The 21633-nt window shown below is 41.0% G+C and overlaps 1 protein-coding gene across 3 annotated transcripts in view; it reads left to right on the top strand.

The window, feature by feature from the left end:
• The window catches only part of atp8b4 (ATPase phospholipid transporting 8B4), a 314904-nt gene that overhangs the window by 256059 nt on the left and 37212 nt on the right, over positions 1-21633 (top strand). For all 3 annotated transcript variants that reach the window (XM_063065952.1, XM_063065951.1, XM_063065953.1), the window contains exons 17-20: positions 3216-3404; positions 3567-3682; positions 11421-11585; positions 14003-14114. In XM_063065952.1, the coding sequence (XP_062922022.1) occupies positions 3216-3404; positions 3567-3682; positions 11421-11585; positions 14003-14114 (582 nt within the window). The remainder of the gene's footprint in view (positions 1-3215; positions 3405-3566; positions 3683-11420; positions 11586-14002; positions 14115-21633) is intronic.

Raw genomic sequence — 21633 nt, 5'->3', positions numbered from 1 at the left:
ACCCTACACAGCCCCCCTCCCCCAAAATTCACTAAAACTGGCATTGTGAGCCTGTCTAAAGCCTGGAGAGTCACCTGCCTTGGGTCCTATGTTCCATGGTTGAAGGAATAGCAAGTGCCTCCGGCTCTTCCAGAGGTGTGTTGACATGCTCGTGGTCATGTTGTGATGCCAGGGACATGGTAGCGGAATCTATGGTATTCACAGACCTCCGATGTCATGATGCATTGCCTCTCTCGAAGCTGCAAGGCTAGTTGGCACTTCTTAGTGTTCATATCAAAGTGAGCGTGGTAAAAACACAGACCCAGGGTAGCCTTTTCCGCAGCATTAGTTAGTAGTCTGTTTTGCGTGTTTTAGTTGCAGGCTTTTTGAGGCAGGGAAAGGAGGAGGAGGAATGTCTGAGTGTGGACTATCAGCCATTTTAGCAAGCTCCCTATAGTTTTTCATGGGTGCATTACTGAGGGCTATGCGAACTTGGTCAGGCACTTGCTTGCAAAATAAAACAAGCGTAGTGATTTCCAGGAGAGACAGCATGTGGTCCATTAGCTTCAATGGCTTAGCATCCCCAAGCTGGACAAGGAGGACAACTGTTTACTGTGTTCAGACTCAGATATTCCAAGAGTCTGTGAAAGGTGTGTTTTAAGCAATTGGTATTTATCGCGTTCAGGCAGGTGTCCTAATGAATTCACCACTCTCACAGCCATGGAGTTACTGAGCAATGCTACCACATAGAAATATCAGGAGTTGTTGGCTGTGATTTCTCACAGCGTGAACTGGACCTTGGCTGACACAAACCAACCGACAGCATTTTGCTGCCAAACCTCCAGCAGTTTCAAAGTGACTGCATTGGCCGACACGATCAATTACTCTGGAATCTTCCTAGACCATTGGGGGTCACCAGTGTAGGTTTTTTTCGAAATAAAATGAAGTGAGGCATTTTATATTTAAGAAAAAAACGCAACTCCAAAAAAGCCAAACACAAAGCCTGGTAAAAGTCCTTTACCTAATTAAGTCATCACATCAGAACAGCCTCAGTGTTGGCGGTTGAGTGTTATGTACGTTTCCAACAATTACATTACCCTACACTACACCTTGCCCAAGTGTAAACTGCAGGCTAGCGGTGGGAAGGAGTTCATTACACTTCCTTTGGTAGAGGCGTATCTCCACCCCGCCATCCAGTCACTTATACTAAGATATAGTTTACCAATCAGCACATTTTTAGGATGTGGGAGGAAACCAGGTAATCCAACAGAAACATAGAGCGATGAGGGAAATGAACATCTAAGGACTGTATCCACACAGCCCTAAGACAGCAGCACCAAGCGCTGTGTCTTTTTGTCACATGAAAATCCCACATTCAGTCTTATCCCATTCTCATGTCTTGGTTATGGCCGTTCAACAATTTATCCAAATACTTCTTCCTGCTTCTGCCATGCTTTCCACCAATGAGTTCTAGAACTCTTCCAACCCCAAATGAAAAAGGTTCTCCTCATTCCCTCTAATCCCTCTGCTGCTTACACTAAACATGTGTCTCCTACTTACGAATCTATTTGCTTTCTATCCATCTGTTTTGACCTTGTATTATATACTTGAATTAAAATTTTGTCTTTCATCTCTCTCTTGTTCTTAAGAAAATAACTCCTCTAGCCAATCTTTCCTCAAAACTAAACAATTCTAGCAGTGGCCATATGCTCATAAAGCTTAGTACCCTCCGATCTTGCTGTGATGGAACTAGAACAGTTATCTCACCTTGTAATAAGTTAATAGAATTAAAGTTTGAAGACAGCTCAATGAGGCACACAGTATGGCCTGTCAAGTACTCATTTGCACTAATGCAGCACTAATCCCATCAGAATCAGGTGTATTATCACTGACATATGCCATGAAATTTGTTGTTTAGCAGCAGCCATACAGTGCAATGCCTATAAAAATGCTGTATGCTATGATAAGAAATGTAAAATAAATAATGCAAAAAGATAGTGAGGTAGTGTTCATGGGTTCATTATCCATTCATAAATGTGACTGCAGAGGGGAAGAAGCTGTTCCTAAAACATTGAGTGTGTCTTTTCAGGCTCCTGTACCTCCTTCCTGTTGTTAGTAATGAGAAGAGGACATGTTCTGGGTGGTAGGGGGTCCTTAATGATGGATGCCACCTTTCTGAGACTTTGCCTTTTGAAAATATCCTCAATACTGGGGAGTCTAGTGCCCATGACGGATTTGGTTGAGGTTACAGCCCTTTGTAGCTTTTTCTGTACACACAGTGATGCAACCAGTCAGAATGCTCTCCACAGTACATCTGTAGAAATTCGCTCAAGTCTTTGGTGACATGCTAAATCTGTGCAAACTCCTAATGAAATATAAACCCTGGTGTGACTTTTTATCATAATTACATACAATATTTTTTTTTAATTTTCCTTTTGTTCCCCTTTATTCTACTTCTTAGCTATACTAAGGACAATTTACCATTGGCAGTCAACCTATCAGCCCACATAGTCGTGTGCAAACTCCACACGGACAACGCCCAGGGCCAGGTTTGAACCCAGGACTTTGGGTACCATTTGGCAACTGCTCTGCACTCTGTGCTACTCTGCCACTCACTACTATCTGCAATATTCATACTGTTCTTCTCTGCATTAATTTAATTTGTCCATTCAGAAACATAGTTTACCTGGAATTCTAGGTGATTATATAAGCAGGTGACTATTACATTGTCTTCTGTCAATTGCTAGCCCAGTTTGGTATTGTGCAAGAGAGGGTGCCTGTGTAGGTGTGTAGAGTATGTACTGTATGTTGTCAGGCAGACTTTATTAAGTTAATGCTAATGCTAAAATCAAAGACAGTCATCTTATTGTGCAAGGACTTTGTCTGTTAACATGCCATCCAGAAATTTTGAGGGATGTAGACATTTAAAAGGTGAGAGATTTAAATACAAAGGTGAACCTTTTAATGTTTATGCCGGCATAAGTAATTATGATCTGAACCATCTATATTCATTCTGCAACATTCATTCTAACGTCATCATAGCTGCCATCTGATAATTCAATATTTATTAAGTTCCTATTTACTTTAATTCAAGGAATTGGATAATTTACATCTTTGGTGTTAAACAGTATCTTCAGTTTATCTGGAGTACACCTCTTAACAAATCATTATGTTACTAACAAATAAAAATACAGTGCAATGTGAAGCAATAACGAGTTGCTGGATTTTGTTTCCAGGTGAACTCTCTTACCAAGCCCAGTCACCTGATGAAGGGGCATTGGTCACCGCGGCAAGGAACTTTGGTTTCGTCTTCAGATCGCGCACCCCAGAAACCATCACCGTGAATGAGATGGGCAAACCTGTCATCTATCGACTGCTAGCTATTTTGGATTTCAACAATGTGCGAAAGAGGATGTCTGTGATAGGTGTGTTGAATCTGGATGATAATGTCTTATGCATTCGTCGCTTTCCAAAATACTATTCAATTTCTGCTTTAATTTTCTTTTTACCAAAAATTAAATGTAAGTGCATCCATTTTTGTAGCACTCGTATTGAAAATGGTAACTTTTTGTTCTCTTGTATTCTAGTTAGAAATCCTGAAGGACAAATAAGACTTTACTCAAAGGGAGCTGATACCATTTTGTTTGAAAGGCTTCATCCATCTAATGAAGAATTGATGTATGTGACCTCAGACCACCTCAGTGTAAGTGCCTCTTCTCTTCTTCACACATCTATTAGGTATTGGGTTAGGTTATTGAAAAACATAATGATGATTAAGCATGACCTGAGCAGACACAATTGCAATAAAACAAATTCTGCTTTCATTTAAAGTCTTCGTTTAAACTAGCTTTACTGTGTTGAAATTTCTTTGCAATGTGGGGGACTTTGGAATGACAAGTCATACAATTTATTCGTGCTCTGAAGGGGACGTGATTCCAGTGGTGAGATGGAGCCAGAATTAAAAGACCCAAAGAGCAAACTAATTTCCTTATTGGCGTATCTCACCTGATAGAACCCAAGAAGCAGTTTGCGGGGGAAACAGTGGGTTGAACCAGTCCTCCAGCGGCCCACAGCTGTGTAGTAGTTATTCCTTTCTGTGCTTTGTGGTGCACCGGGCGGGAACCTTGCGACTTCTTTAGCATTTTGTCTGTTATTTTATGGGGCCGTGTTGCTAGCTCAATACTCAACCCAGCACGATGGAAAGCGTGCAGTGAGCCGGCTGGATTCGAACCCAGGACCATTCGCCTTGAAGTCCGGTGCTGATGCCACTACACCACCAGCCTTCACACAGTTGAGTAGAGAATCCAGGAAAAGCAGTTCTATGGCAAACATACATTTTGTAGCCTCTTTGTGAGGGATCTCCAGTAACAAGACCATTGTGAGCCAAGAATGCCCTAAATAAATGTAATGAACTGATTATAAATGATATGAAGTTAACCCATAGTGTGAGCAGCTGCCATATGACTCAAAAGAAGATCTGAAAAAGTCTGATGTGTCCTGAGTACCCAAGCAGAATTTTCTAGTTAGCTAACTTACCAGATGATCTTTTGAAGCTCCTCGTATGTTAGATTTGGGCTCTATATCTGTTTACCTGATGGAAATACATTCAGATGGTAGCTGGAGACACAAGAGCCTGCAGATGCTGGAATATGGAGCAGCCAATGAACAAACTGGGTCAAACAGCATCTGTGTTGGGGAAAGGAATTCTGAGGTGCCCTCATGTAGGGTTTTGACCTGAAACATCTACAGATGTGATAACAGCACATTTGGAAAGCGGTGAAATGATCGGACAAAGTCAGCATGGATTTGTGAAAGGAAAATCATGTCTGACGAATCTCATAGAATTTTTTGAGGATGTAACTAGTAGAGTGGATAGGGGAGAACCAGTGGATGTGGTATATTTGGATTTTCAAAAGGCTTTTGACAAGGTCCCACACAGGAGATTAGTGTGCAAACTTAAAGCACACAGTATTGGGGGTAAGGTATTGGTGTGGGTGGAGAATTGTTTAGCAGACAGGAAGCAAAGAGTGAGAATAAACGGGACCTTTTCAGAATGGCAGGCGGTGACTAGTGGGGTACCGCAAGGCTCAGTGCTGGGACCCCAGTTGTTTACAATATATATTAATGACTTGGATGAGGGAATTAAATGCAGCATCTCCAAGTTTGCGGATGACACGAAGCTGGGTGGCAGTGTTAGCAGTGAGGAGGATGCTAAGAGGATGCAGGGTGACTTGGATAGGTTGGGTGAGTGGGCAAACTCATGGCAGATGCAATTTAATGTGGATAAATGTAAAGTTATCCACTTTGGTGGCAAAAATAGGAAAACAGATTATTATCTGAATGGTGGCCAATTAGGAAAAGGGGAGGTGCAACGAGACCTGGGTGTCATTATACACCAGTCATTGAAAGTGGGCATGCAGGTACAGCAGGCGGTGAAAAAGGCGAATGGTATGCTGGCATTTATAGCGAGAGGATTCGAATACAGGAGCAGGGAGGTACTACTGCAGTTGTACAAGGCCTTGGTGAGACCACACCTGGAGTATTGTGTGCAGTTTTGGTCCCCTAATCTGAGGAAAGACATCTTTGCCATAGAGGGAGTACAAAGAAGGTTCACCAGATTGATTCCTGGGATGACAGGACTTTCATATGAAGAAAGACTGGATGAACTGGGCTTGTACTCGTTGGAATTTAGAAGATTGAGGGGGGATCTGATTGAAACGTATAAGATCCTAAAGGGATTGGACAGGCTAGATGCAGGAAGATTGTTCCCGATGTTGGGGAAGTCCAGAACGAGGGGTCACAGTTTGAGGATAGAGGGGAAGCCTTTTAGGACCGAGATTAGGAAAAACTTCTTCACACAGAGAGTGGTGAATCTGTGGAATTCTCTGCCACAGGAAACTGTTGAGGCCAGTTCATTGGCTATGTTTAAGAGGGAGTTAGATATGGCCCTTGTGGCTACAGGGGTCAGGGGGTATGGAGGGAAGGCTGGGGCGGGGTTCTGAGTTGGATGATCAGCCATGATCATAATAAATGGCGGTGCAGGCTCGAAGGGCCGAATGGCCTACTCCTGCACCTATTTTCTATGTTTCTATGTTTCTATGTTCCTTTCCCTCACAGATGCTGATCAACCCCGTGAATTTTTCCAGCAGATTTTTTCTCCAGGTAGTTGATTTGTGGTACGTGTTTGATTCTTCAGACGATCTTTATTTCAACTGAATTTATATTCATCAAAATTGCAGAGGCAAATGGCCACAGAGGAGGAAATGTCACTGTTAGGTGGAATCATGGCTTGAAGGTCTTGGAGCAATGGCCAGTCATGTCATGTCAACTTGGGATTGTTGCTTCAAGTTATTTAACAGGCTTTAAGGCAGATTGATCTTATGTCAGTTATTAGATCTGCCACGGTGAATGTAAAAGAAAGGAGCCTCACTGAATCTTTGTTTTCTGGAGTATAATTTTAATTGTTCAAAGTAAATTTATTATCAAAGTACATATATGTCAACATTTACAACCCTGAGATTTATTTTCTTGTAGGTATTCACAGTAAATACACAGAACCACAATAGATTTAATGAAAAAGAAACACACAGGATGGACAAACAACCAATGTGCAAAAGACAACAAACTGTGTAAATACAAAAAGAAATTAGTGAAAACATAAGATGAAGAGCCCTGAAAGTGAGTCGCTAGGTTGCGGGAACAGTTCAATGTTGGGGAGAATGAAGTTGAGTGAAAAAAGTTAGAAACATAGAAAATAGGTGCAGGAGTAGGCCTTTCGGCCCTTCGAGCCTGCACCGCCATTCCTTACGATCATGGCTGATCATCCAACTCTGAATCCTATACCTGCCTTCTCTCCGTAGCCCCTGATCCCTTTAGCCACAATGGCCTTACCTAACTCTCTCTTAAATATAGCCAATGAACTGGCCTCAACTGTTTCCTGTGGCAGAGAATTCCACAGATTCACCACTCTGTGTGTGAAGAAACTTTTCCCTCATCTCGGTCCTAAAAGGCTTCCCCTTTATCCTCAAACTGTGACCCCTTGTTCTGGACTTCCCCAACATCGGGAACAATCTTCCTGCATCTAGCCTGTCCAATCCCTTTAGAATTTTATACGTTTCAATCAGATCCCCCCTCAATCTTCTAAATTCCAGAGAGTATAAGCCTAGTCGATCTAGTCTTTCATCATATGAAAGTCCTGCCATCCCAGGAATCAATCTGGTGAACCCCTTTGGTTCAAGAGCCTGATGGTTGAGGGTAATAACTGTTCCTGAACCTGATGGCGTGGGTCCTGAGGCTCCTATAACTCCTTCCTGGTGGCAGCAGTGAGAAGAAAGCATGGCATAGATGGTGGGCGTCCATAATAATGGATGCTGCTTTCCTGCAACAGTGCTCAATGTAGGTGTACTCAAGAGTGGGATGGGCTTTATCTGTGATGGACTGGGACATATCCAATACTTTTTGTAGGCTTTTTCATTCAGAGGCATTTATGTTTCCATAGCAGGCTGTGATGCAACCAGTCAGTATATTCTCTGTTCTGTAGATGCACTTCAAAATATTAAAAGGGGTCTCAGCCGAAAAATTCAACTACCTATTCATTTCCTTGGATACTTGATGAGTTCCTCCAGCATTTTGTGTGTGTTCCTCGGATTTCCAGCATCTGCAGTCTTTCTCCTGTTTAGGATCGATCATGTGAATGCAGGAATAAAATACTTTGCACAATGGATTGATTTGGTCATTGAACCAATAGAGATAACCTGGGGGTGGAAGGGATTTGATAATCTCATCCAGCTCTCACTCTGTGTTTGTGGATCAATTTTGTTTTCTTCTGTTGGGAATAGTTCTATTAACTCAAAGCTTGATGGAGGAACATTTTATGTGTGCACATATTTGTGTCTGTGTATGCGTCTATATTTGTGTGTTTGCTGCTAATAGGAACAAAAAAGCTAATTTGAACAAACACTCTTACACAATTGCACTGCTTCTAAAAGCACTCTTGTGCAGTTTATTTAGGTCATACATATATAATTATCAAGGAAGTAGTGTCATATCTAAAGAGAATAGTTTGAACCTTGGGAGAATAGGGGCTGGTAATTACTGATTTGGCCTTTCAGCAATAAAGTGCATATGACAAAATATGCTGGTGACACTTGTGTATGTGCACAGCCAGAGACCCCTCCCATTATTGGCTGCTCACTGAAGCATATGAGAAGATGGGCCTTGCGCACATTTTCTTATGAACTATGCCCACTGTACCAACACCACCCTCTGACAATAAAGGCCTACAGCAAGATTGTGAAAAACCAGAACCACTTCACATATTCCAGAAACAACGTCAAGGAATACATTGACAGTGAACTTCATTTTCACTTTTAGTATTCCAGTGCTGCCTTTGGGTATCAGAGGGAAAGATCAGGACTTCAAATTCCAGTATAACATCAATGGTCTGACACGCAACAGTGATTCCTACACTTGATATGCTTCTGAAATGTGGTCTATTTACCCCAGCCACTTAGATGCCTGAGGTGATCCCACCAATGCAGAGTCCTCCAAGTACATGGCTGGGTAATCAAACCACTGGTACCATTCTCCACCCAGGTCAGCATCTGCAACCTCGAGGCTCTAATTACATTCATTTCACTCCATTAGACTGCTATGATGTTTACAAGGGTCTCAATATAAACATTCTATCATGGAAAGAATTACCGAATAGACAGAGAAGATCCAAGGATGTCTTCATAGGCTGCTTGAAGAAATGCAAACCCCGCCAGCAGCTCTTGAAATCTCTACTCCAAGACCATTCCAGGTTGACAGGGCACATTCAGGAAGGTATTGAGAGACTGGTCCATGATTCGGGTGTTTACAGAATCCAGAAAAGGCCAAACTAAACTATTATCCACCTAGTCTCGGATGGTTTTCTCACCAATGGCAGAGCCTACGTGTTCCACAATAGTCTAACCATTCACTTGAACTGGGGTGGAAGCAAGTCAGCCTCAAACCAAAGGGAAAGCTAAGAGAACATAATTAGACCATTTGATTCACTTCCTGCCAGTGGGTGAGGGGCAAAGTGGTCAGCAAACCCATTAAGACAACCTGGTGTACGCCACTGAAAAAGATGTCGAAACATTGATGTGCCTAAAGACTTGTGCAGATATTTCTATGAAGTAAAGCATTTTCACTCAAGATTGCCTCTTAGTGGCATCATCAACAAATATACCTCAGGCCACACCCATCATGGTCTCAGAAATATCAAAGGAATCTGCATTATTTTTGTGTTACAAAAAGATGGCTGCAGCCTAAAGACAGGAAGGGACCAAGGCTAATCACATCATTTAATAAGATTGTGGCAGATCTGTACCAGTGTCAACTCTCCTTCTTTGCTATTTTCTTAACCCCTTCGGTTCCTCGACTTATCAGTGTGTACCCACCTCTACTTCAAATGCTTCTAATGTTCCAGCTTTCACCGAACACTGGGCCAGAGAATTCCAGAGGTTCACTCCCCTCTGTGAAAAGAAATTTCTACACCACTCAGGTTAAAATGTAAATGACTGGCCACTTGCAGTTCTGAACCTTTGTTCATTTGTGAAAACATCCGAACATTTACCCTATCAAGCCCCTTAGAGTCTTGTATGTTTGAATAAAGTCAGTCCTCATCAACTTGTTTTAAAGCCAGAGGACATGCTGCACAGCTGCTCGTTCACTGGGGATTCTCGGGACCTCTCAGATGGTCGAAGGTGGAGACAGTGGTTCGTTGTTGTTTGGAACCTGGGACTGAACCTTCCTGCGGTGTGTGAAGTTTTTGCTCTCATTCAGCAGATTTGACGAGAGTGTGTTTTAGCTGGTTGTTAAAATACGATTTGTGTACTAGACACCGTGTAAGCTTTATTTTCCCTGCAGCTTTAGAGATTCATTAATTATCAATGAGAGTAAAAGTATTGTCAAAATGTACACGGATTGACACAAGAAAAGCAGCCCAAGCAGAACAAGTGTTAAATTCTCTCAAGATTGATTTCAGATTATGGTGACTATGGTACCATTTTCTTTATGAGCCAAAAATAGTTTTTCATGAAATTGAAGTTCGAATACAAGAATAACTATTGCTATTTAATTGCCTAGTAATCTTCAAATGATATGTCTGAATACTGTTGTCTGAGACACATCTTAAGTTCAAGGTTTGTGCCTCAATCCATGGGTGTCCTGGGAGCAGCCACTCACTAGACTCACTCTGACGTTCATGAAATAAATATTGCTGCCATAACGGCATCTCCTAGTTTAAAATATGCCTTTGGGGTTTGAATCTGACATCCATCTAAACATAACATTTCTGGTGTCATTTTCCAAAAAGTAAGTTGAAGACTCAAGAGATTTTACACATTACTTTGCTGATGCCTCAGAGTTACAGGAGGTACTTCAGTGGTACATATATGATTGTTCAAAGTTCAGTGGATCCTTATTTAAAAAAAAAAGAAGATTCAATTCATTGTTTGAAGTGAAATAACAAATTGCAGCTCAGAACCATTTTTGTGGTACATGAACGATTTAACATTGACTGAGTTTGAAACAGTTTAGAGACTGAATTGCACAGCAACCTGTTTTTGTGCTTTAATACAACTAAATCTGAATAGATGTAAATATGATGGAAAATATGACGGAAAATGCAAAGTCTGCAATTTTCATTCTGTACTTCACATAAGGAGGATTCTAGATGTGGATAACGGCATTCAACTTAGTATAGTGTATGCCTGGTCGCCACTTCTGAGATAATTGTCCACAAAAGGGCACCACAGTAGCGTCATGGCTGGCACGACATTATTACAGCTCAGTGCGTCCTAGAGTTTGGAGTTCAATTCTGTGCCAATTGGAAGGAGTCTGTGTATGCCCACCCTATGGAAGGCTTGGGTTTTCACCACGTTTTTCAGTTTCCTCCCACAGTCCAAAGACGTACTGGGTAGGGTAACTGGTCATTGCAAATTGTTCCGTGATTAGGTTAAGGGTTATTTGGGTTTGTCGGGGGCTGCTAGGAAAGTGTGGCCTGAAGGGGCGGAAAGGCCTACTCAGCACAGTATCGCTAAATAAAGAACTCAATAATAAATGTGCATGGTCACAATGACTGCAAGGCATTTGCACAGACACAGGTCTTCACATTATTTAGGAGGTCTCAGTCAGACCTATTGAAAGGAATCCTGCATTTGTTTGTGAAATACTTGATGAGTTTCTGGTAAAATATAGAAGACTACTATATAAAATTATTTATATTGAAGTGAATTCAATATTAGAATATCAACTAGATTATCATTCCTGGTCATTAAACTGTAGTACTGAAGCAGTAGTTTTAGAAGCATTTTACTTCAATAACTGGATTTCCTGGTGGAACATTCTGGAGTCCACTCCGCCTCCCCCCAAGAAGATTCTGAGTTAATGTTTATCATGATATTTCTATACAGGAATTTGCAGGGGAAGGACTGCGGACATTAGTGCTTGCCTACAGGGACCTGGATGAAGCTTACTTCAATAAGTGGCAGAAAATGCACCATCACGCCAGCACGGTTGTCGACAATCGTGATGAAAAACTTTCCGCATTGTATGAGGAAATTGAACAGGATCTGATGGTATGGCACACTGGAGTTGCACTGCAGCAATATTGTCCTAAACTATCTATTGTGATTGTGAGCTGTGAAGCTGGACATGTTATGAAAGTGCTTATTTTGAAATGTATCAGTCATCACATTGATTTGGCAAAGACTAAACACAATTATCTTGTTTAATAAGGGAGATTTTTTTTACACTTAGACATAGCAGCTGGTCGACATGTATTGTGACACTAAATGTTTCTACCTCACGTGAAAAATTCGCATATGTTTGTAATAGGCATCCATTAGTCTCGTGAGACCATGGATTTGCGCCTTGGAAGGTTTCCAGAGCACAGGCCTGGGCAAGGTTGTATGGAAGACCGACAGTTGCCCATGCTGCAAGTCTCCCCTCTCCACACCACCGATGTTGTCCAAGGGAAGGGCACTAGGGCCGATACAGCTTGGCACCGGTGTCGTTGCAGAGCAATGTGTGGTTAAGTGCCTTGCTCAAGGACACAACACGCTGCCTCAGCTGAGGCTCGAACTAGCGACCTTCAGACCGACGCCTTAACCACTTGGCCACGCACCAACATACATATGTTTGTAATATTATGGTAACTAACACAGAAGGGGGTTTTTGAGGCCCACATCTGGGTTACTTAAAGGTATACTGCATTACCTCGATATACCCTTCAATTCTCTTAGTTAGGTCCAGTGTTAAGAGTTTTCCTCAACGATTCCTCTCACCTCACTGCTGGTATCTCCTGATTTTTATTCCAACCAATGCCATGACATATATCAATTCCTCCCACCCCAACCACCACTGTTTGACTCAAGCCCAGTAACTTTTCCAACTCTGCATCACCAATCCCCCTGAATACAGACATAAAAGCATTACATTGCACAGATGTTCTCCCCAAAGAAGCATAATCTTACCTCATCCCTAAAGCACTAGTTTGGTCTCTATTTGCTAATTTGATCTACTGCAAAACATTACCTATACATTTGGCTCCACTAGTTCTGTTACAGCAGTGCATGAGGGCACAATGCAGTGAACTAGTCTGATATTTCTGAATGATACTGGAAGCATTTTTAGATCAGTGTGTTTACAGGAGACTTTTGTTTACATGTTAATAACATCTTCACGCTCATGTGAGATCAAAGGAATTCAGGGGAAAAGCAGCCAGGACTACTTCAAGGAGCGATTTCTCAAAAAGACGGTGTCCATCATTAAGGACCCCCATCATCGAGGCCATGCCTTGTTTTCGTGGCTACCCATTAGGGAGAAGGTACAGAAGCCTGAAAGTACACACTCCTCCTCCCCTCTGCCATCCGATTTCTGAATCTGAATGAGCATTGAACCCATGAACATTACCTTGCTACCTTTTTTATTTCAATTTTTACACTACTTATTTAATTAACTATTATATTTGCTGTGATTCAGTTTTTTTTCCTGCTTCTGCACGTGCTGGTGATATCGAACCTGATTCTGATTCTGTCTGTACTGCCTTTCATGAGATCATGGCTAGTTTCTGTCCGAGCTTCATTCACTTGGGTTTTAACCACATTCTCTATATCTTTATGTTCCATGTTTAAAAATGTTCTCTGGGCACTGAAGTGTTTCATTCCTGAAAGGCCAGCTATAATTTTATAGCCATAGTCCTGGACTGACCGACCATCTACACATTTGGTGTCACCAATATGTTGAGAACTTCAATCAAATCACTTTGTAATCTTCCAAATTCTAGAGAACACGGCCTTAGATTCTGTATTCTCTTCTCATAAGTGAACTTGACAACACAGACTACCTGGTTCAAGGACAACTTCTACCCTGTTGTATGTTGAACATCAATTCTCGCTGTCTACCTTACCATGGTCCTTGTCTACCTGCACAGAACTTTCTCTGTAACTGTAACCATGATACTATATTCTGCATTCTGCTGTTGTTTTTGTTTGTACTACCTCAAAGTACTTCAGATTTTGAAATGATCTGTATGGATTGTTTGCAAACCTAGATTTCTCACTTTGTTGGTACATGTGACAATAATAAACCAATATTAATACCATCTATGGGGTCAACTTATTCTAGTCTATCTGCACTGGCACTCCACACTCATCATTATAAAGGCCAGCAATTAACCGGCCTTTTTTTTTTATTACCTTCTGTCCTTGGCATGCCATCTTAATGGAAGCCTCCCCAAAGACTCTTTTGATCTTCACAGCTTCCATCTTTTTATCAATATTGTTCAAAATAATGTTAAAGAGCATTGTAAAATGGTGGTAGAAGATAACTTGGGGTTAATCCTTCCATTTATTTATTCATAAAATAAGGAAATAATCTAAGAAAATAATCTTGGGACTTCACCATACCCAATCTTGTAATAGGTGGCAAAAAGTTTAACATGGAATCAAAGCTTCTTTGTAATTTTATTAATTATGCGCCTCACTCTGTTTAGTTATTAGGTGCCACCGCAGTGGAAGACAAACTGCAAGAAGGAGTTTCTGACACAATTGCCAACCTAACCCTGGCCAACATTAAGATTTGGGTACTGACAGGAGATAAGCAAGGTATGCTAAATGGTGACCTTCACCAAAGATTAATTTCTACTTTCTGTTAAAACTGAGTTGCTTTTACTGCAAGGGTCCAAACTCATAACAATAGTGCTTATGAGAAACACATGGAACACAATGAAGTGATTCATAGAATGTTGTTTTCCACTTATATTTGTTTTTTTAGATTACGTAATTTACTGGTTGACTGATTAATAATTAATATATGAAAAACAGATTTTTCAATCCTCTCTCATCATTTACAACTTTTTTACTTCAGCTGAGAAATTCAGTTGATGTGTTTTTTTTTCCTGAAAGTGTATTGCATGGTGCACAAAAGTATGTACAACACATTGGATCAATTTGATTGGGTGCTTCATGCTTTTGTTCGCAGTGCAGTTCATTTTCAATAAAAATTTGGAAATGATTTTTGTTGTACAAAGCTTATAATTTCCCTTTTAACCATATAACCATATAACAATTACAGCATGGAAAAAGGCCATCTCGGCTCTTCTAGTCCGTGCTGAACTCTTACCCTATCCTAGTCCCACCGACCTGCACTCAGCCCGTAACCCTCCATTCCTTTCCTGTCCATATATCTATCCAATTTAACTTTAAACGACAACATAGAACCTGCCTCAACCACTTCTGCTGGAAGCTCATTCCACACAGCTACCACTCTCTGAGTAAAGAAGTTCCCCCTCATGTTTCCCCTAAACTTTTGTCCTCTAATTCTCAACCCATGTCCTCTTGTTTGAATCTCCCCAACTCTCAATGGAAAAAGTCTAACCACGTCAACGCTATCAATCCCCCTCATAATTTTAAACACCTCTATCAAGTCTCCCCTCAACCTTCTACGCTCCAAAGAATAAAGACCTAACTTGTTCAACCTTTCTCTGTAACTTAGGAGATGAAACCCAGGCAACATTTTGGTAAATCTCCTCTGTACTCTCTCAATTTTATTGACATCTTTCCTATAATTCGGTGACCAGAACTGTACACAGTACTCCAAATTTGGTCTTACCAATGCCTTATACAATTTCAAAATTACATCCCAACTCCTATACTCAATGCTCTGATTAACAAAGGCCAGCAAACCAAAAGCTTTCTTCACCACCCTATCCACATGAGATTCCATCTTTAGGGAACTGTGCACCAATATTCCTAGATCCCTCTGTTCTAAAGCATTCTTTAATGCCCTACCATTTACCATGTATGTCCTATTTTAATTAGCTCTACCAAAATGTAGCACCTCACATTTTTCAGCATTGAACTCCATCTGCCATATTTCAGCCCACTCTTCTAACCGTCCTAATTCTCTCTGCAAGTTTTGAAAACCTACCTCATCATCCACAACACCACCTATCTTAGTATCATCTGCATACTTACTAATCCAATTTACCACCCCATCATCCAGATCATTAATATATATTACAAACAACATTGGACCCAGTACAGATCCCTGACATTTTAGGTCCTCTTTAGATGTACCATCCTAACACAGTGATCCTGATGTGGGTGATGGTTTTCAACAAAATGTAATGGCACTTCCATGATTTTAGCCCAAACATGCATGGTCTATGGACAGTGTATGCTCTGCATGTAAAGGCAGGCCTTCACAGCCCTCTGTCATAAGTTAAATGTTTGCTGAGCCTCAGTGCCTGTGAACCAACTTCACAATATAAAATATTTACTTGCCACTGCGTCTGTCACTCCAAACACATATCATTAACCAAGCCCTTCCACCCTTGATATCCTGCTCAATCCTCGTCCTGTGAATCCCTCGCCCAACCCCACCCCACCACCAATTTGACCCTACAACCAATTTCCCTAAAGCCAGCCTCATTCCCCTTCCCCTACCACTTGCTTGACCACCACGCAAAGATCTGCCACCCAACCCTCAGAGGAGGACTTAATTCACAATCCCTGCACCCTATTCCCCGATGCCAGTGACCTTATCCAACCTTGGAAATCCCCAGAATGAAACTTAATATTATTATTTAAGTTATAACCCTTGCATCGAAACTGGAATGTAGAACAAAAGCCACTTCATTAGACTAAACAAGAAAGGCAAGTTGTGGGCTTGGTGTGCAAAAGACACGTGGAAAAAGAGATTTTCTGCAGTGACAGTCAGTTTATTAATTAACCAACCATCAGGCATTTGTAATGAAACAGAAATTAATGGTGTTACATTCTGGAAGCAGAAGATGGGTGAGTGAATCAAGAAAGATGTAGTGAAGCAAGATCTAAAGTCCCTGTGCATGTTGGAAACAGAAAGATGCTGCCTGTCCAAGACAAAGGCAAGATTGTATTTGTGGAATGTACTTAAATTTGATTAGAACATTGTTGGAGACCTCAGAAAATACATGTTTTACTGGATAAACCATAATGTGATCAGGAATCCAGACAGAAATGGAATTTCATGAAAATGTCCATTAGTATTTTGGTGAACACAACGTGGAGATGATTTTATATGTCAGTAACTATGTGAAAGTCCTTGGTAATGTTTTTCTTTCTTTCCTGGTTCTTTAGATCGTGACATAGGAAGAGTAAAATGAACAGATGCATTTGTTTCAGAAGGTAGCATCAGGGACATGCAAGTGCCACAGGAAGGGAATGGGCCTTTTAGGAAGTAGTACGTTGACGTGAAGAAGTCCAAGATGGTAGAATCAAGATGGTCAAGTAATCAGTTGTTCAGATGATGAATAGAAACAGAATCTGTCATCGTAAGATGGATGAGAATCAATGTTTTAAGAATGGGGTGTGGAAAATGGTAGAGGTTAGGCTCAGTCAGTGAGAAGTGAAGGAGAGAATGTTTGAGAAGCTGGTGTGGAAAGAGAGATCACTAGTAAGGTACCTTTGAAGCAGAGAAACTGGCAGATAGTGATGGTGTCTTCAGGTGAGAGAGAGAGAGGAGGTTTATACCTGCTGTCAATGAAGCAATTGCAAAATAGGCAGCTGTTTTCAGCGACATGGGCTGGTAAACACTAATTCTGAGGGACAGCAGCCGGTACGTGGTGACACCAGAACTCACAACAGTTTAATAAGCTATTCAGCCTGCAAAGGAAAGAATAAAGAAATTTAAGGAAAATACCTACAACTAAACATATGCTTTAGCAGGAAATAGTTCAATATATAAGTCCAAGCATTTTCATGTTTTTTCAACTGTGTTTTTCTTCTAACGCCCTCATGAGGGCAAACTAATTTTGCTGGAATTTGAAATGAATAGAGAATTTGATTACTTAACCTTCACTCAATCGATGGACTTACATGGATAGTTACTCCCTTGAGCTTCAGAGATATTCTGTTGCAAAGTCCTCTGATTTAGATTTGACCTGTGGTTGGGGGGGAGAGAGGTGAAAAAGGCCACTGGTTTATATGAAACTAGCCCACTGCATTCATGGGTGTATGTATTTAACATTCCAAAATGAAGTGTCCAAATCTATACTGTTAAACTTCATAGTGTCCACTGAGATTTTGGCTGTGATCTGGGGCAGAAGTAGTTCGGTTGCCACTTTCCCCACATTACCCCCCCCCACCCCACCTCCCTACTTTGCTCCCCCCAGTAACACACAATCCAATTTTTTTTGCGACTTTGTTGATCACTGATGCCGACACTGGAATGAGCCTGACTATGATCAAAGAATGATGCTTTGGTAAATCAGTAAAGCTTTTTCTCATCTCCTTATACTGCCAGTGCACAGTTGGTTTTCTGGCGCCTAGTGAATAGATATGCCTTCTATGACTGTCTGTGCGCCTGCCCTTGGATGCTTGGGTTGATGGTATCAGAGGAAATTCTGTATGTGTGACTTGGCTACTGTAGTTGAGTCACATTGACTGATGTCACCCTGAGGACTCAAAGCTCGAAGCTTTAATGAGGCCATGAACCTGATGTAATCTTCCAATATGAACAATTGTTGAAGCACAAATGCAATCCTGTAGTGAGAGTATAACACTGTATTACCTTATGTAGATGGTTTATGTGTGGAAATAAATTGGATTTATGATCATGGTGCAGCATATTGAGGTGTGACAGCTTTCTTAATATGTGTTAACCAAACTAGAAGATTGGATTGTCACTGTATGCACTTTTCAGGATGGTACATGGCTTTTTTGACCTAGAGGCTAGACACGTTAGATTTATCACATGTTACATACCAAAGCAATATATTTCCCCTGACAATTGATATATTGATTGTCCTGAGGAAAATGACACCATTGTTGATTACCTAATTCTAGAAAAAGCTAAGTACAGTTGGATTCAGAATAAAACCTTGAAATATTATAAAATATATTTACCCTTTCCATGACCACTTAGAAACTGATCCAAATAAATCTTTAAGCTTTCCTTGTCCGTATGCCATGCTGTTTTTCCCTTTCTACCAGTCAAGAGATAGCGAATAATATAATTATTTATTAATCCCAGCCATTTGCTTTTTATGTGATTTATGAGGGGAAAAATCATTGAATGAGATTATTGGCACAGGGGTTCCTTTGATTATGGTTTTTACTGGGAAGTTCCTATTTTCCCAAGATGAGGCCTGTTCAGGTGAACACTGTGTGAAAAATAAAAAATAACAGCCATTTTTCCCAAAGGCAAGACAAATGTAAATTTGTTTTTGGAAGTAAAATCAAATTAAATGTTTTATATGCAAGATGAGTGAGTTAAGTTGTTCAACTTTAAACAATGTAAATAGAGTTTTTTTTGGATACTAGCTGTAATACCTACAAAAATGATTAATGAGAAAGATTAATAAAGATATATTAACAAAAAACTAAATTTTTAAAAAACAACAGGTTTTAATGTATGGTTATGTTTTAATTGGTTATTGCAACTGCTGATTTGTTTGAACTCCTTGGTGTTTTTCAGGAAAAATAGCAAATACTGAAATTTGTACTATTACTATTTGGAATAGCTTTACATATTTTAATTGTACATTTTTAAAAATACCATTCTGCTTTGAATGTATTTGATTCGTGAAAACTTCCTCAAAAAGAGATGCAAATTAATTGGCATTGTCCAAAAAATATTTACCTGACATATTCCACTATTTATATAAAAAGCAGAAATAAGAGATGGAGGGGGGGACTCCAAGTCAGATTGAAACATCAGGGTATGAAACTTCATCTACCCAGTATCTTGTTAACAACGTGCTGTCTCTGGAGAACAAAACGGAGAAGTTACGGCAAAGTTGCAGTATTAGAGGGAACTGAGAGATTGCTCTGTTTCATGGAGATATGGCTGACCTCAAACATGCTGGACATGTCACTAAGACCCAAGGGCTTCATGACACACTGGATGGACTGGACTGCTGATTTGAAAAGGGCAAAACGTGGGGGGGTGGGGGGGAGGCTGCATTTGATGATAAACTCTTCATGGTGTTCTGACATAGCAGCCTTGGACCATAAAACTATAAGACAAGGAGCAGAATTAGGCCATTCGATCCATCGAGTCTGCCCCGCCATTCCATCATGGCTGATTTAATCTCCTTCTTAACCCATTCTCCTGCCTCTTCCCGTAATCTTTGATTTCCTGACTAATCAAGAAACTATTAACCGCCACTTCAAATATGACTTGGCTTTCACAGCTGTCAGTGGCAATAAATCCCACAGATTCACTATTGTCTGGCTAAAGAAATTCCTCCTCATCTCTGTTCTAGATGGATGTCCTCTTCTGAGGCAGTGTGCTCTGGTCATAGACTCCTCCGCTATAGGAAACACTCTCTCACATCTACTCTATTTAGTCTTGTCAATATTTGATAGGTTTCAATGAGATACCCGGTCATTCTAAATTCCAGCAAGTACAGGCCCAGAGTCATCAAACACTCCTCAAATATTACCCCTTTCATTCGTAGAGTCATTCTCATGAACCTCCTCTGGACACTCTCCAATGCCAGCTGATCTTTTCTTAGATAAGGGGTCCAATACTGCTCACAAAAGTGCAAGTGTGGTCTGACCAAAGCCTTACAAAGCCTCAGCATTACCTCCTTGCTTTTATACTCTAGTCCTCTCAAAATGAATGCTAACATTGCATTTGCCTTCCTCACCACTGACTCAATCAGTCTTGTCGCATTCTTATTCCCCCGACCTAGAACATGTAATGATTAAGTGCCAACTGTTCTATTTCCCAAGAGAGTGCTCCTCCATGATACTGACCACAGTTTATGTACATACTGCCAAAGACTGACTGATATTAAGCATGCACTCGATATATTGAGTGCAGTGATAAGCAAACAAGAAACAGCCTAATGCGAGGCCTTTCAGATCATTGCTGAGAACTTCAATCAGGCTTGTTTGAAGAAATCTCTGACCATTTATCATCAATATACCACCTGAAGCACCAGGGGTCCCAACACTACACTCTGCTACACTACCATAAGAAATGCTTTCCTTTCGATCCTTATAGACCGCTTTTTGGGAAATCTGCCTCCTCCTACCTGCATATCAGCAGAGGCTAAGGGGTAAGGCTGTAGAAGTATGGACAATGCAGAAATGATGGGAGGCAGAGGAAGGACTTCAGGACTGCTTCAAGTCAGTGGATCCAGCCATGTTCAAGGACTCATCAGAAGATCTGATCGAATTGACGTTATAAAGTCAGTGGTGGATGTGTGTGTCCCCACAAAGTCATTTAAGGTCTTCCCTAACCAAAAGCTCTGGATAAACCAAGAGATCTGCAATATGCTGATCAGTGGTGCTCAGGTCTGGCGACCAAGTAAAGTACAAGAGATACAGGTACAACCTCCAGAAAGCTACTCATTTCCATAGATGCTATCTGACCTGTTGAGTTCCTCCGGCATTTTGGGTGTGTTGCTCTGGGTTTCCAGCATCTGCAGAATCTCTTGTGTTTAAATTCCATTTGGCACCTTTCTACCCTTACTGAGCAAGTCCTAGGACAGGGCTGGGACCTAACCCAGATACTTACCTTCCCTCCTTTGTTATGGCCTCCTGTCCTGACCCAGGCCCATGGTTTCTCCCTTCATACCAAATACATAATCGTCAGCTAACTCCCCCAATCAACTGATCTCCCAACTCCTTGCCCCTTGTCACTCTACTGTAAAGCTCCAATCAGTTCAATCAACATCAGGCAGCAGTCCCTTCTCTCCACATGGCCACTGATTTCTCACTGATACCAAAAGCAGACCCTGATTCACCAGCCCTGACCATGAGACACAGACATAGTCACAGTGCCTTCCCATCTGTTGTAGAGTTACTAATATATCCTCCCAATTGCAGTTGTGCAGTTCTTAAAAGTCTGAGTTCAATGTATGAAATTTATTGTTAAACTATATCCCGTACAATACCCTACACAGGTCAATGGGCTGAATGGCGGCTCATGCTGGAACAGTTTTGTAATTCTTTCGAAAAATCCTTTTGTTAGATCTGTGAGTTATGGCCAAAGAATTAAAATGGCTGGAGTCACTTAGGTCTTTAGTGTCAGAGTGTTAATTAGGTACGTCAAAAATCAGACTTGCAAAAATAGCAAAAAGAAAACTGCCAGTATTTACAAGATACCTACCAGAAAACACAATAAATGCTC

This window comes from Mobula hypostoma, chromosome 13, assembly GCF_963921235.1.
Source record: "Mobula hypostoma chromosome 13, sMobHyp1.1, whole genome shotgun sequence".
Lineage (NCBI taxonomy): Eukaryota > Metazoa > Chordata > Chondrichthyes > Myliobatiformes > Myliobatidae > Mobula > Mobula hypostoma.
The sequence above is the reverse complement of the archived record's forward strand: the minus strand, read 5'-3'. Positions and strand labels throughout refer to the sequence as shown.